This window comes from Mya arenaria, chromosome 15, assembly GCF_026914265.1.
Source record: "Mya arenaria isolate MELC-2E11 chromosome 15, ASM2691426v1".
Lineage (NCBI taxonomy): Eukaryota > Metazoa > Mollusca > Bivalvia > Myida > Myidae > Mya > Mya arenaria.
In genome coordinates, this window is record NC_069136.1 from 3,754,209 (window position 1) to 3,771,390 (window position 17,182).

The window sequence follows — 17,182 nt, forward strand, 5'->3', positions numbered from 1 at the left end:
ATCAGTTAATGTTTATTTAAAATGAAAGACATCAAATCAACAACAGTTAGTTCCGCTCAGATAAAAGAGCAATTTTCTATAAAAAATAATCTGTATATGTAACAATAATTGCTAATATATGATTAGGTGACTCAGAAACGCCAAGCTTGTGCAGGTTATGCAAGATGGTGAAGCTAAATATTGAAACTGAAATACGCAACAATTGCTACATATTTGGTAAAAACAACAACAATTATTTTCACTACAACACATAACCGAAAATAATATGTTTTAAATGATTGTTAAACATGCAGGGGAAATAAGTAGTTACCTATACAATCACAGTACAATGAATGAATATTAATGTAAATAGTCCTGTAGATAACCTTAAACTGACATGATGTTGAACATACTGATAGAAGTGTTCATAATGGATGACTATTCACATGATAATGCTGGACAGACATGACATGACCTTAGATTAATAATATGCTTATGTAAGGTTAGCAATGATCAAGGGCTGCTGTTAAACTGTTTTAAGCATTATAGTCGATTTCTTAAAATATGTGTTTTATTTCAAAAGAAATAACTCGAAATAACATTGACCAGAGTGACCAGACTAATTAGTCAAACTAGACTGCAGCTTGTCATTAACCACTGTTACTTGGGTAACTTAAAATTGCTCATAATTCACATAAAAGCCAACAATCAAGCTTCCTGGAAGCGTTACCATGGAAACATGGATTATATCCCCCCTTAAAGTTTATAGATGTTGAAAAAATCAACATAGGCAAACAATAACAAATACAGGACAACAAGAAATACAATTGCATTTAGTTAATATAAAGAAAAGAGATGAGTATTGATGGATCAGATGTGTTCAAAGAAATACAGTGTCATACCCCAAAACTTTGTCACTTTGTGTGTTATTACATTTCATTTTCAACCTAAAGAAAGTAAATTCATCGAGTGTTCTTTTGCCTATTTCTGAAAATACAACCGCTTGAAGCAATGCATACAAAGCGTTAAAAAACATGAGATGTTTGTATAGGACATATGCCTCCGTTATGAAAACCAACAAGTCATTTCACATTGAATGTCTGGTTATGACCAACATCCCTACCAAGTTACATTGGATAATACAGTTATATATCTAGTTCTCATTATTGTTATAGGAGTTGATGAGTTATAGTTTCGAGTACAATAGTTTGCATCCTCTCTTTACAACAGTGAATTAGTTGGATAATATGAAGAGAAAGTTTAAGGGTAATGCAGGTTAAACAGTTCAATATAATACAACGATGGACCATTTCTTGCACTGTTCAAGCAAACATTTTAGTTTGTTTTTTTAAATACCCATTTTAAAAGATGACCATTACTGTGGTCATTTTGTTGAGCTTGATATTTGATCTAAATATTAATAGGGGTCAACAATAGGGATTTACAGATCATGACAAACTTCCCCACTAAGTTTGAGGGTCTTACATGTAAATGTTATATCAATATTGATTAGGTTTATGTTTAAGGCCACTGTGAAATTGATCTTTGACCAAGTTTGAAGACTTTTCATACTCCAGTTATCAATCAGACAAACTTTGTGTTCAAGGTCACTGCAAGCGTGACCTATGGACCTCAAATATCACCAGGAGTCATCTGCTGGCATCTCCAACTACCCTATCAAGTTTTAGGTTCCTAAGCCAAAGCATACTTGTTATTATCAGACCAAATTTTTATGGTCACGGTCACCACAATCATGACCTACTGACCTCAAAGTCAATAAGGGTCTACTTCTGGTCATAAGACTGAGAATTGTTGGCCCAGGCATACCCTTGCCATTAATCTGATATGCTTTTTGTGTTCAAGGTCACCACAAACTTTGACCTACTGACCTCAAAACCAATAGACCAACTTCCTACCAGGGTTTAGGTTATCAATCAAACACAATTTAGTCTACCAATTGAGTGAAAGACAAACCAATAAAAAATAAAATGCTCTTTTCCATTATTACATGTACAATTTATCAAATTATAACCCATACCTGCCTCAGAAAAAAGTTTCTTATGATTAGGGCCTTAATGTTAGGAGACTAGCAATGTGTATCATTGATCGCTTAACTTATCATATAAGGTTTGTTATATATACCTGTGCCTTCAGCATTCAAACCTCAATTACATGCATGTACATTTTGTTCTTTGATGATGTGTTAAAGCAACAAAAATTGATAGGTGAATACACAAATAATGACTTTTTATAATACTTAACAATTACAGAATACATAAAAACAAAAAATGAGTTGTACCCTGTACAATGTTTTATTTGCTTGAACACTTCTACACTCATATTAGCACTGAAGTGAGATAAAGCTACAGGGGATCTTACAGGCATGCTTTAATAGCTAGGCAAGACATCTTGGCCGGTATTCAATATCCTCAAGAGTTTGAGACTCAGAAAAGCTTCATTTTAATCTTGTTGTAAATAATCCTATTACAAGAGCATTGACAGTAAACAATCAATGATGATTGTATGAGTTACAAATAACCTTTTCTTCAATCAGGCACAGTTTTTTTGGTCAAAATTAGTTACGTTATAGAAATTTTGGAACATTTTAAGAATTCAGTTTTCTTTTTCTGAAACTCAGACTCAAGGCTTAGCGAATACTGCTCCTGGATCCATAATTACAGTCTAAAGTCTCAGACTCAAGGCTTAGTAAATACTGCTCCTGGGGCCGTGATTACGAACAGTCTCAAGTCCAAGTCTAGACTCAGACTCAGAAAAGCATTTTCATAAAGGAAGAAAAAAATCATATTTATTTCATTTCTTTTACAAAATGTAGGTATATATTAGTAAAATTATCAAATAGCAATATGTTTCAGCACGTTTTACCATGAATGCTCTGATAAAAAGAATATTACAATGAAATGAAATTTTGCAATAATGAGTCTTGAGTCTGAACTCAGACTTGAGACTGTTCGTAATCACTGCCCCTGGATCCATAATTACAGTCTCAAGTCTCAGACTCAAGGCTTAGTGAATACTGCTCCTGGACCCATAATTACAGTCTTCAGTCTCAGACTCAAGGCTTAGTGAATACTGCTCCTGGACCCATAATTACAGTCTCAAGTCTCAGACTCAAGGCTTAGTAAATACTGCTCCTGGACCCATAATTACAGTCTTAAGTCTCAGACTCAAGGCTTAGTGAATACTGCTCCTGGACCCATAATTACAGTCTAAAGTCTCAGACTCAAGGCTTAGTGAATACTGCTCCTGGACCCATAATTACAGTCTTCAGTCTCAGACTCAAGGCTTAGTGAATACTGCTCCTGGACCCATAATTACAGTCTCAAGTCTCAGACTCAAGGCTTAGTGAATACTGCTCCTGGACCCATAATTACAGTCTTCAGTCTCAGACTCAAGGCTTAGTGAATACTGCTCCTGGACCCATAATTACAGTCTCAAGTCTCAGACTCAAGGCTTAGTAAATACTGCTCCTGGACCCATAATTACAGTCTTAAGTCTCAGACTCAAGGCTAAGTGAATACTGCTCCTGGACCCATAATTACAGTCTTCAGTCTCAGACTCAAGGCTTAGTGAATACTGCTCCTGGACCCATAATTACAGTCTCAAGTCTCAGACTCAAGGCTTAGTAAATACTGCTCCTGGACCCATAATTACAGTCTTAAGTCTCAGACTCAAGGCTTAGTAAATACTGCTCCTGGACCCATAATTACAGTCTTAAGTCTCAGACTCAAGGCTTAGTAAATACTGCTCCTGGACCCATAATTACAGTCTAAAGTCTCAGACTCAAGGCTTAGTGAATACTGCTCCTGGACCCATAATTACAGTCTAAAGTCTCAGACTCAAGGCTTAGTGAATACTGCTCCTGGACCCATAGTTACAGTCTAAAGTCTCAGACTCAAGGCTTAGTGAATACTGCTCCTGGACCAATAATTACAGTCTAAAGTCTCAGACTCAAGGCTTAGTGAATACTGCTCCTGGACCCATAATTACAGTCTAAAGTCTCAGACTCAAGGCTTAGTAAATACTGCTCCTGGACCCATAATTACAGTCTTAAGTCTCATACTCAAGGCTTAGTAAATACTGCTCCTGGACCCATAATTACAGTCTAAAGTCTCAGACTCAAGGCTTAGTAAATACTGCTCCTGGACCCATAATTACAGTCTAAAGTCTCAGACTCAAGGCTTAGTGAATACTGCTCCTGGACCCATAATTACAGTCTAAAGTCTCAGACTCAAGGCTTAGTGAATACTGCTCTTGGATTCAGCAGAGTTTACCATTGATGCTCTGCTAACAGAAAAGTTACAGTGTAATAAAGATTCACAATTTTAAGTTTTGAGTTTGAAATTGGACTTGAGACTGTTCATAAACATTGACAGCAATTGGACTAAACTATACAAATGCATTCATCAGAATCAATACACTTTGTAAAAACACATAGTATTACAATGAACATGTATTACGATCTCAAGTTAAAATAACCCTAGTATTTCTTTCTAAACACTGGAATGTTACAAAATCACAAATATTGACCTTACAAACTGGCTGTGACCTTGACCTGATATGCTATTTATAGTAGGTACATGTAGGTGGACCAACATTGTTCATTGCAGCTGCAGATACGTATGCATGTTTAGTGCATTACGGTGATAAATGTCACTCTATGTGATTGATTAATAGATCAATGAATTAACATCAAACAACAAAGGTACCTGTTTCCATACAGGTATTTTTCCCAACCAAAACAATATTGCAAGCTTTCTATCACTGTCCCATACGAAAGTACGAATAAAAGTAGATGTTTGACAAATGGTAGAAAATGTAGTTTCAAAAAGAAAATAAAACTTTTTTTTTTAATTCCAATATTCTTTTTTCTATGCCCTAGGTCTAATTTTATTAAAGCTGTGATGAAAATAAGGTCTCAATTACAGGTTTTAATTTAAGCCAACTCGACATTATTTTAATTGACTAAAATACCACGTTTTGCATTTGTTAGGTTATCTGTCATCACATTTTACTGTTAAAAGAGATAACTGATCTTTAAATGACTATTTTCAATAAAAAGTAGGAATATTAGGTTTTGCAAAAAGTATGGAAAACTGAGAAAAAAAACAGAAAAAAACTGAATAGTGTGTTTTCTGCCACAGAAACACAGGGTTACCGTACAAATAATATATTGGCAAAGGGAAATAAATGACTGATGGCCCTCATTGGCAGATCTCAACTAAATGGTAAAATAATCTCTGATCTTAACACACTTTTGAAGAACATACAGAGAAATTGTCAATGACTAACTCAAGCATAGAAGTCGTATGTTGAACTGTCTGCTTCTGCTAGTTCTGCCCTCACTGGAATCTTCTCTGCACTCAGACCATCACTTTCATCCCGTGTATTTGTTTCCTTAGCAACAGACAGGTCACATGACCCTTTAGAGGGTTCCAAAGTGTGACAAGTAGTAGAGGTCAAGCTGGGGTCACTGAGAATGACCTCTGGAGCCGGAAGTTCAAAGGTTGGCACACTGCTTGAGATCACAGGGTCAAGGTCACTGCTGCCAAAGCCAAGGTCAAGGTCTTCTGGAATATTCAGAGGTCTCGCAGTGTCTGCAAAATGTACAAAATAATAGTATAATGCACAAAGTATAAAATAAAAATACAATAACGAATGACTTAATGTTTACTCCATATGCAAGTAAGAACCATTATAATTTCTATAAAGCCTGTTCAGTAACTAAAACATAACAAAACAAGTTTTAACAGCCACATATACAAATCTTGATATCAATTCTCACCTGCTCGCTGATAGAAGAGTACATATGTACTTGAGAACTCAGGGTCACTGGGGGTCATCTCCGTGACAGTCTCATCGTTATAGTAATACCACTTCCCATCCACTGGGTGTCGGGCATAGGCCGTGTAGTGACCGGAATGAGCTCCTAGTGGTGGAACAGAAATGTAAAGTAAGCAGATATTTCTACATAATGCAAACATCATGTGCATGTGCAGAAATTTTGAAAGACTTACATGTAGAATAAAGAAGTGTAGGACAAAATTCCTCTTCCCACCTATTTGTGCAAAGACAGTCAAACTACGGTCAACAAAAGCCATGACCACACCACCGACAGCAATGACCACACCACCGACAGCAATGACCACACCACCAACAGTGATGACCACATCAACAACAATGATGACCACACCAACAACAAGGATACCAAGGTTATGACAATATCTCAACTTTTTTCTTTGAAAAACAGCTTTAAACTGTTCAGTTAAGTGAAGTTTCTTTTTCTAAATAGCATGTTACTTATCATTTTTTATATGTACAAGGAACTGTTTTTTAGAACACTGGATATATAATTAACAAGGCGTACACTATATAGCCAACTTACCTCCAAAATGACAGACAAGGCTGTAGAGGTTGTAGTCGAGGTTCTTTGTATTTGGTCCGGAGATGAAGGTGTTAAGGTCAAGGTTGTCTAGGGGAAACACGACCTTATTGTCCACTTTGGTACTTGACAACTCGTGGAACACAAACCTGGAATATACACCAACACTTTGTAGTAAGAAAGCATTTTAAGATTCAAGATTTAATTTCCTAGGCCATTACCTTGAATAAATAACGACATGCACTGGGAGTTCTTGTTTCAAGTGGGCATAACTCAACAACTATTAAAGGCATAATATGGGCCTTGTTACATATTCAAGTATGCGTTGTCTCTTATAATATATATCCCAAGTTCCACATGAATATAGAACAGTTTTTTAGTAATGGTCAATGTTAAAGATTTTGCATGACAATGATAAAGCTGATGAAAATACCTTGGTTTATTTCTTCCAGCTTCTAATCTGACCAACTGACAAATTTGTTGTCCAGTCAACATACTAACATGCAAAAAGAATCCATGACCTCAATGGATTGTGGGGTGTCAGGGTAATGCCTACCTCTTGGGGTGTATATTGAGCATGTCAGGGTAGTGCCTACCTCCTGGGGTGTACATTGAGCATGTTGGGCTCGTGCCTACCTCTTGGGGTGTATAATGAGCGGGTCAGGGTAGTGCCTACCTCTTGAGGTGTATAATGAGTGTGTCAGGGTAGTGACTACCTCTTGGGGTGTATAATGAGCGTGTCAAGGTAGTGCCTACCTCTTGAGGAGTATAATGAGCGTGTCAGGGTAGTGCCTACCTCTTGAGGTGTACAATGAGCGTGTCAGGGTAGTGCCTACCTCTTGGGGTGTACATTGAGTATGTCAGGGTAGTGCCTACCTCTTGAGGTGTATAATGAGCGTGTCAGGGTAGTGCCTACCTCTTGAGGTGTATAATGAGCGTGTCAGGGTAGTGCCTACCTCTTGAGGTGTATAATGAGCGTGTCAGGGTAGTGCCTACCTCTTGGGGTGTACATTGAGTATGTCAGGGTAGTGCCTACCTCTTGAGGTGTATAATGAGCGTGTCAGGGTAGTGCCTACCTCTTGAGGTGTATAATGAGCGTGTCAGGGTAGTGCCTACTTCTTGGGGTGTACATTGAGCATGTTGGGGTAGCGCCTATCTCTTGGGGTGTATAATGAGTGTGTCAGGGTAGTGCCTACCTTTTGGGCTGTATAAAGATGTGTCAGGTAGAGCATACCTCTTGAGGTGTATAATGAGCGTGTCAGGGTAGTGCCTACCTCTTGAGGTGTATAATGAGCATTCCAGGGTGGTGCCTACCTCTTGAGGAGTATAATGAGCGTGTCAGGGTAGTGCCTACCTCTTGAGGTATATAATGAGCGTGTCAGGGTAGTGACTACCTCTTGAGGTGTATAATGAGCGTGTCAGGGTAGTGCCTACTTCTTGGGGTGTACATTGAGCATGTCAGGGTAGTGCCTACTTCTTGGGGTGTACATTGAGCATGTTGGGGTAGCGCCTATCTCTTGGGGTGTATAATGAGTGTGTCAGGGTAGTGCCTACCTCTTGGGCTGTATAAAGATGTGTCAGGTAGAGCATACCTCTTGAGGTGTATAATGAGCGTGTCAGGGTAGTGCCTACCTCTTGAGGTGTATAATGAGCGTGTCAGGGTAGTGCCTACCTCTTGAGGTGTATAATGAGCGTGTCAGGGTAGTGCCTACCTATTGAGGTGTATAATGAGCATTCCAGGGTGGTGCCTACCTCTTGAGGAGTATAATGAGCGTGTCAGGGTAGTGCCTACCTCTTGAGGTGTATAATGAGCGTGTCAGGGTAGTGCCTACCTCTTGAGGTGTATAATGAGCGTGTCAGGGTAGTGCCTACCTCTTGAGGTGTATAATGAGCGTGTCAGGGTAGTGCCTACCTATTGAGGTGTATAATGAGCATTCCAGGGTGGTGCCTACCTCTTGAGGAGTATAATGAGCGTGTCAGAGTAGTGCCTACCTCTTGAGGTATATAATGAGCGTGTCAGGGTAGTGCCTACCTCTTGAGGTGTATAATGAGCGTGTCAGGGTAGTGCCTACCTCTTGAGGTGTATAAAGATGTGTCAGGTAGAGCATACCTCTTGAGGTGTATAATGAGCGTGTCAGGGTAGTGCCTACCTCTTGAGGTGTATAATGAGCGTGTCAGGGTAGTGCCTACCTCTTGATGTGTATAATGAGCGTGTCAGGGTAGTGCCTACCTCTTGAGGTGTATAATGAGCGTGTCAGGGTAGTGCCTACCTCTTGAGGTGTATAATGAGCGTGTCAGGGTAGTGCCTACCTCTTGAGGTATATAATGAGCGTGTCAGAGTAGTGCCTACCTCTTGAGGTATATAATGAGCGTGTCAGGGTAGTGCCTACCTCTTGAGGAGTATAATGAGCGTGTCAGGGTAGTGCCTACCTCTTGAGGTGTATAATGAGCGTGTCAGGGTAGTGCCTACCTCTTGAGGTGTATAATGAGCGTGTCAGGGTAGTGCCTACCTCTTGGGGTGTACATTGAGTATGTCAGGGTAGTGCCTACCTCTTGAGGTGTATAATGAGCGGGTCAGGGTAGTGCCTACCTCTTGAGGTGTATAATGAGCGTGTCAGGGTAGTGCCTACCTCTTGAGGTGTATAATGAGCGTGTCAGGGTAGTGCCTACCTCTTGAGGTGTATAATGAGCGTGTCAGGGTAGTGCCTACCTCTTGAGGTGTATAATGAGCGTGTCAGGGTAGTGCCTACCTCTTGGGGTGTACATTGAGTATGTCAGGGTAGTGCCTACCTCTTGAGGTGTATAATGAGCGTGTCAGGGTAGTGCCTACCTCTTGGGGTGTACATTGAGTATGTCAGGGTAGTGCCTACCTCTTGAGGTGTATAATGAGCGGGTCAGGGTAGTGCCTACCTCTTGAGGTGTATAATGAGCGTATCAGGGTAGTGCCACACAGTCATGGTCTTCCTTGCAGGCTGGTTCTGTTTACAGTGAGGGCAGTACCAGGGGTTGTGGGCATCTAGCTCCTCGCTAAAAAACAACAGCTGGTTGGTTTAGTCAAGTTTATCTAAAATAATTACACTGTCAGGGTGTTAAAAAAGTTAAAAATGGTTTGTGTAATATTTACTTCTTTAAGAGTTTTTACAACTAAGATAGGAATTATCTTTATGATAATCACAATAAACCATTTTTCACTTATCAAATTCAAATAAGCTACTTAAGCCTGTAAAGCTTAAGAGGTTTAAAGAAATTGGGGCCTATATATTATATATAACAACCTTATCACTACAAATACTTTCTATTTATAAACTTTGATCTTTTTACCAAGTCAGAAACTGACTTCGAAAGTAATAGACAGATCTTTGGTATGGTTATACCAAAAGTTTTTCAATTTTAACACACAGCGATGTTATACCTTCAATATTTTAATGATTATACTTTCTATTAAACAATAGCTTTGATTAAATAAAAAGGCTAAAACATTGCTATACATGTTTTTGGTATACTATCCAGGGCTCTCACTAGGCTGAAAATTTTGGGAGAAGTGACTTCTCCCTTCAGTCAATTAAGGGAGAAGTGGGGAGACTTTAGGGAGAAGTGATACTTTTCGTAACACCTGATACAAAAACTATGCCATACCACACACCTGGTTTTATTCACATTCAAACTGATTGCTATTACAATATAAAATGTTCATAAAATAATGTATCATTTTTGGCTCAGCAAAAGTGTATTTATCAATGTCACATAGTTTATAGATCTCCAAATAACATGCAAAATGAAACAAAAAACCAAGACAGCTAAGGATTTGAAACAATCAAAATTAACTGTCAATATAGTAGGGGGGCGAATCTTATTTTGGTACGTTCGGGATTGGGTACGAATGTCACATTCAGCTATGCTGTTATTTACTTGTCTCTGGCTAAATAATTTTAAATATGCTGACATTTAAGAACCAAATGACATTTAAATCACAGTCCTAAGTGATGAAAACTTTACCAATACATAATGGGAGGTTGAGAAATTAACTCGGAAAATTGTTCTGACAAAATGGCGATCTCGCTGATTTTTTTGACATTGTAAACAGGAGAAAAATACTGTACGTACTAAAACTCTACATAAAGCAATAAAAAAATGTGTTTACAAATCAATTTTTTATCGTAAACATTTCACTAAAACCAATCATTTGGTGATACGTCATGTTATTGATTTTCTTAGCACCACCTTGCCGATGGCCCGAGATGGCTATGACCGTCTGCTTCATAAGCAACAATGTTTAAAATGTCTTGCATTGTTTGTTCAATACATATATCAATTACTTTTTGACTTCATTAATGCTTGACATGATTGTTCATAATTATGTCGCCTTTTCTATCTCATTTTAACGAACGTATATCATTTGATCAGGGTCTTCTCAATGTACATTCTGATTGGTTAACTTTCAATAGCTCCGCCTACCGGCGATGTTTTGGTAATTGGATGACACGGTCCAATTATAGGATTAGGAGATTACCAAATTTTATGATTGGCTAATTGCGATGTTTTGACTAATGGGACAGTGGCCAAATAATCACTGATTGACAGATTTACAATGTGCTAAAATTTTCGGCGAAGTCAATGTCGCTTTGATGATACAAATAGGCGAAGTCTGGGAATTTTAGGCGACCACTTCGCCCAAGTCGCCCCCTCGCGAGAGCCCTGCTATCTATCTTGGCAGTCTTTTTATGTTTTCCTATATATTACTTCCATTTTCTAGTTAATTAAATATCCAAGCATTATCTGATTGTGCTGACCTCTGTGTGAAAGCACTGAAGCAGTCTAGGAGAGTGACAGGGTCAGACGGCCGAAGGTTGTCCATGGAGCAGTGGTCAGTGACTGACTGACCATTAGTTACAGCACCCTCACTGACCGCAGCAACACTGACCGTTAGGTGGTCACCTGGACGCAGGATCACCTCTCCATCTAGGGGTACTTCACAGCCACTGCAGTGCTCGATATAAAGGCAGCGTGAACATTTGAGGCCCTGAAATAGGCGAACACTCATTGTGAACACTTGAGGACTAGAAATAGAAGTACGGGCACTGTGAACACTTGAGGCCCTGAAATAGAAGTACAGGCAATGTGAACACTTAAGGCCCTGAAATAAAAGTACAGACAACGTGAACACTTGAGTCCCTGAAAAAAGTACAGGCACTGTGAACACTTGAGACCCTGAATAGAAGTCCAGGCAGTGTGAAAACTTTTTTTGCATGGTCTTAAAATAATTGAATCATACAGCACAATTTCAGACAAAAGTGTCCCATCATGTGAGTTGAATGCCATATTCACTCAAATTACTCACAGTTCCATCTGTAAGCAGAACCCTGAAGTCTGTGAGGCCCGGATGCCTTTCCCTTACATGGGCGGCTACAAGATGTCCAGGGAGATTACTGGGTAAATTCATAAGGTCAGGGTGTGCAAACAGGGCCGGAGTTGCAGCCCCTGACACCCCACTCTCACTCCGGTACGAGATTGGAACTGACACGATCCTGAAGAAGAAAACAATAGAAATGCAATGTATGCAATGAATATACATCAAGCATTACAGTTGTTACTTGCACAGATCAGACACTCATTAGTGATCCACGTATGCAACGAATATACATCAAGCATTACAGTTGTTACTTGCACAGATCAGACACTCATTAGTGATCCACATTCACACCTGCTGGAAATTTTCCCTTGCTCAAACCCTTGTAAAAGTTATTTCGGGCTCATACATAATAAATTAAAATATTCCAATAATTTATATGGAGTCAAACTTATATAATTTTTTGTACTCAACTTCAAAATGTAGAAATCCAGTTTAGTGATTAAAAATCTGCATTTCTAAGATAGTCTGGATAACATACTACTGTAACAACCACTGTCAGAAAGTATTAAATAATCTGTACTGGTCGCTTTAGTGTGTAAAGCATCTGACTCATAAGCAAGCAGCGGCTGGTTTGAACACCACACACAATGTCAAGGTGGGTGGGTATTCAAACAACATCTTTACTCATTTCCTAACTAAAGCCATTTTCCTAAGGAAAGTATCTCACTGCTCATTTGATATTATAACTTAACAATATATTCCTTGATGATATTGAATATTCATACTTTTATTCTAAAATATGACTATGAAATATTTCAGAAAACAAATTAAGTTAAGAAATGACTTGTTACGTTTTATGAATATGGACACAGGAGGTGTAGTCAAGTAGAGATAAAGTAAGTTGCTTACATTGCTGTGTGACATTGGTCATAGACCACCAGCAAGTTGACGATCATTCAATCAGTTGACCAAAAGTGGGACTATATTTGGTAAATATATAAAAGCCAATGCAATGATTATCTAGATAACCTCCATAACATGACCTAGACCAGTTGCAATAATTGCTTAATGACAAATTAATTAAGCTTCCAACCAATGTGTAATGCAAAACACATCTTCCTTTTGGGCTTCTATTAAATTTTATTTATTGTTTATTGAAAATACCCCCATACCCGCCCCCTTCTGTCTATATGCAAAAAAATGTCTGGGGGTAAGGGTAAGGTCCATCTATACAAAAATTGCTTGAGGGGATTTTTTCTGGGGGATTTTGACTTTCTCCTTTTCAGCCATGTAAGGCACCCACCTTGTTTTTGGTTTATGACTTCCAGCATTTAGTAGTGGAACAAAGTCCTCAGTAATCACTGCAGGAGTGGAACACACCTGTATAAATGTATTGTATAATTAACATGATGCTGATTGCCATTCAATGACGAATGAAAGGATTTCATTCATCAAAAATAATAGCACAACCTCCAACATGTGACCGTTTGGAGCAAGGCTCCCATTAACATCATGTTAATTGTTCACAGAAAACACAATGATTTTTGATAATCAATCCGCTGATAATCAGAATAACTCATAATATAGTAGACGAAATATATTTTTTATGAATGCCAATGTCATGAATGTAGTATAATCACTTCCTTGACAATGTTAATACAAGCATAACTTACTGGACAACAATAGGCTGACTCACTGTAGTGCTGGACAGACATCTGAAAAACATACAGTCATAGAAATGAACAAAACATAAACAGTACAAAAGCTATGTACAATACAATTTAGTCTTGCAAATACACAAAAGCACTATTCAGAGATGAACACTACAAGCAGATATCACAACATATCTGTTTTTCTCATAACTGAAACTATTTCAGCTAGTGTTGGGACTTCCTAAACAAATGCACATTGTCATTAAAAACATTTATCAAGTTTCATGTGAATATCTTAATCAGTTCGAGTTAAGGATAGGGTTAAGGCGTTTGCATGATCAATACGCTGAAAACCAGCATTTTTTCTTCACGAAAATGTAGTGGAGAGAACCTTAATGATCACTGTTTCTTTCAATAAAAAGGCACACATCTCTACAAATATTGTATAAAGTAATTTAACTCTTGGTGTTTTGAACCTTATTTAGCTAAATAATTTTGACACCCCAAACTAAGCTCCCTCACCTCAAGACAAGTGGAGCAAAATGTTCCACCGCACGTAGTGTGTACCATCAGCTCCATCTCTGGTAAATCCTCCAGACATATTGCACATGATTTCCACCCGCTGTCCCCACCCCCAGTCTGCCCTGTAGCCAAACCACCTGCCTCTCCCTCACCCCCATTTTGACCATGTGTCAAGCCACCACTGTCGGGCGCAAGGTTTTGAATGCTGATGGCCTTGGCAACATCCTCAGCAAGGTTTGTTCCATTTTGACCTGAAGATAACACAGATAATTTGTATATTGACAGATGACATCCAAAAAAATCTTAATAGTAAAGCCACTCTCTGTTTGGACAATTGTACAGTATTTACATATACAAAAAAATAAATAAATTACTTTTGTCCTGTTGAAGACTTCCTATTAACCTCCTGACTGACTGCGAAACATGATGTCAAAAACAAAAACTTTGTTGAAATATCGTTATAACTAACCTACAGAATATCAACATAAACCTTTGAATGTTGGTTACTTTCACTGCAATGTTGAAAATTCCATCACAACTATAAATTGTGTTTCTATATTTCATAAAACCTATTAAAGTTATTATATGTCTACCATGGTGTAGTGTTCTTTATATGCTGGATAAATTACCTATGGTGGTGCTGTCAGCCCCAGGCCAGCCATCCTCAGTCTCCAGGCTGCCCCGCCTTTTCTCTGGTGCCTCACCTCTCTGGCCCCACTCCCACAGTCCCGTCCCTATCACATCCAGGTCCCCACTAGAGGGCAACACAAGATCAGAATGGTTCCCTTCACTGTAATACACATTTCCCTCGGAAGTGGTACCAGTCACTGGGTCAAATACATCATTTTGCTGGAATTTGTCACAATTTGCACCTGCCATGGATCCATATGGGTTGTGCCGGTTTAAAATGGTACATGAATCTGAGCCTGTTTCAAATGAGAGACTCTGGGATGGCATGAAAGTGTCTACATTGGTGAAAATGTCTGGCTGAGCGGTCATGCTGTCTTGTGAGTTTGATGGTGTGGCATTGTTGTCATCGTTAGATGTAAGAAGAGGATCAGTAGAAGTGTCTGCATCGCTGTGCTCTAATTCAAATGCATACAGCTTGCGAGATGAGTCATTGATATATCGCAGCATTGTGTTATCTTCCTGGAAAAGTAAAAATTACATGCATCAGAAAATGGACCCTTAGAAAGACCCCAAACATAGAGTAAATTGATGTACATGTAAATTATATATGCAACAATATTTGCAACAAATACATAAATAGTCTTTAACATACCGGGTACTATTGAAACAACTTGATTTTTAAGTGACAAACATTTAGTATAATCTCACCTTTTAACCTAATGCACAAAAAATGTGTATCATCCATTTTTGAAAATTAGACATATTTCATCATTGATTACATAAAATTGAAAAATCGTCAGTGTTTTTTATTTCAATACTGAACTTAAACTAAGATGCAGTTAAACTCCAGCGACCAACCAGAATTCTTGAGATGTGCCAATCCAGCACCTCAGCAATGATGAGGTCACCAACATTTCGACCAATCAGAGCACAGAGTTGCTGCTTCACGTGGGATATCTTGTCCTGTTTATGCATGGTAAGGAGGTAGCGTGTCGGCTCAGAGTTCCCTGATATCAATGTTACACCTGAAAAATAATTCCTTGCATATATAGAACAAGTGTTTCCGGTCATGTGACCAGTGCTGGAAAAATGAATCTTCTACCCACCATGTAAGATGAGTCATGCCAGACAATACTCCAACTTAAAACTTGTTTAATTTTTCCTTTCAATTTATGAAATTTCTAGAAAAGCAAAAAATAAATATCTGAAAATAATAATTACAAGAGCCGTCGTAAGACAGCGCGCTCGACTACGTCGCTTTGACTTAGAAGTGAATACAATAACGATGTAATATTACAAAGTTTGGTCTCTTTATGTCAAACCTAACTAAAATTATGGGATACATAAGGTGACTTTGATGCTGCCCTCCCACCAGCACGCCCGAACAATGACGCAAGTCATTCAAATAACTTGATTTCCCATTATGAAAATGTGGTTACGAATATACAAATATGCTTTTCAAAAGAAATAAAAAAATAAAAATAAAAATTCAAGGGCCATAATTTGTATTTAGGATTAAAATGGAGTTATGTTTCTTGTTGTAAGATGGTCATAAATAATTTGAATTTTATTAAGTGCATTGAAGGAAGTGCATTGAATGAACGTTATAGAATTTTTTTTTATTAAAATCGCAACTTGCCCCTTTTGTATAAAAGATAATATGGAGTCTGAACAACTGTGTGAAGTATTAAGTCAATTGAATGAATGGTATTGGAGTTTTAAGTGAAAATCCCAACTTGCTCTAAAACTTTAACCTGCCCTAAAACTTTAACTTAAGTCAATCAGGGGCCATAACTTGTATTAAAGGGTATAAAAGTTATTATTAAATACCCCAACCTGCCCTTAAACTTTAACCTAAGTTCCATAGTCAATCATGGGCCATAATCTGTGTAAAGAATAATATGGAGTTCTCTAACCTTATCATGTGATGGCCCTGAACAACTGTGTGAAGTATCAAGTCAATTGAATGAAGGGTATTGGACTTATAAAATCCCAACTTGCCCTAAAACTTTAACCGGAAGCCGACGCCGGGGCGAGTAGTATAGCCCACCTATTCTTCAAATAGTCGAGCTAAAAATGATTTAAACTCTGTAAAAATGCAAAAGTTCTTGGAAAATCTTTGACTTTTTTGTGAAATGTATTGAACTGTCTTTTGAAATGTACTAAACTGGCTTTTTTTTTAGGTCAAATTATGTAAAATATGAAAGTTAAAGATAAATAGTATTGAGCACAGATGGATACAAATGACCCTTGGGCATGCTGCGTAGCCAGTAACTAAGCAATCCCAAGCCCCTTATACGGCTTTCCCCAGAGCCATTGGGTCAGATTTTCAGTCCACACTGGAAACACTTTATAAATACTTAATATGTCAGATGCATTCTCTTAATCTAATGTCAAGAACCCCCCTCCTCTCCCCACCCTTAAATTGTACAAATTCTTCCAAAAGCATGTTTAATTTGTTCTAATGATCACACATCACTCGTATGATTGTACACTGTCTTTATATGCAGTTAAATAGAAAATGGCATGTACTTACAATGCAATAAATGACAGGCCTTCAAAAACAGAATCATGATTCCTGAGTAGAAACCAGTACTCATGTCCCTTTTGAAATTTCTAATTTTTTATCCTCTTTGGGATCGAAACCAC

At 38.2% G+C, this 17,182-nt stretch overlaps 1 protein-coding gene across 1 annotated transcript in view; it reads right to left on the reverse strand.

Annotated features, from left to right (window-relative positions):
- Positions 1-17,182, reverse strand: part of LOC128219583 (uncharacterized) — a 24,588-nt gene continuing 7,406 nt past the window's right edge. Inside the window, exons 10-20 of the mRNA XM_052927408.1 lie at positions 15,392-15,558; positions 14,533-15,052; positions 13,904-14,154; positions 13,403-13,444; positions 13,033-13,109; positions 11,718-11,904; positions 11,170-11,399; positions 9,290-9,406; positions 6,383-6,528; positions 5,783-5,926; positions 1-5,594 (exon numbers count right to left, since the gene is read on the reverse strand). Of these exons, the coding sequence (XP_052783368.1) occupies positions 5,290-5,594; positions 5,783-5,926; positions 6,383-6,528; positions 9,290-9,406; positions 11,170-11,399; positions 11,718-11,904; positions 13,033-13,109; positions 13,403-13,444; positions 13,904-14,154; positions 14,533-15,052; positions 15,392-15,558 (2,186 nt within the window). The 3' untranslated portion in view covers positions 1-5,289. The remainder of the gene's footprint in view (positions 5,595-5,782; positions 5,927-6,382; positions 6,529-9,289; positions 9,407-11,169; positions 11,400-11,717; positions 11,905-13,032; positions 13,110-13,402; positions 13,445-13,903; positions 14,155-14,532; positions 15,053-15,391; positions 15,559-17,182) is intronic.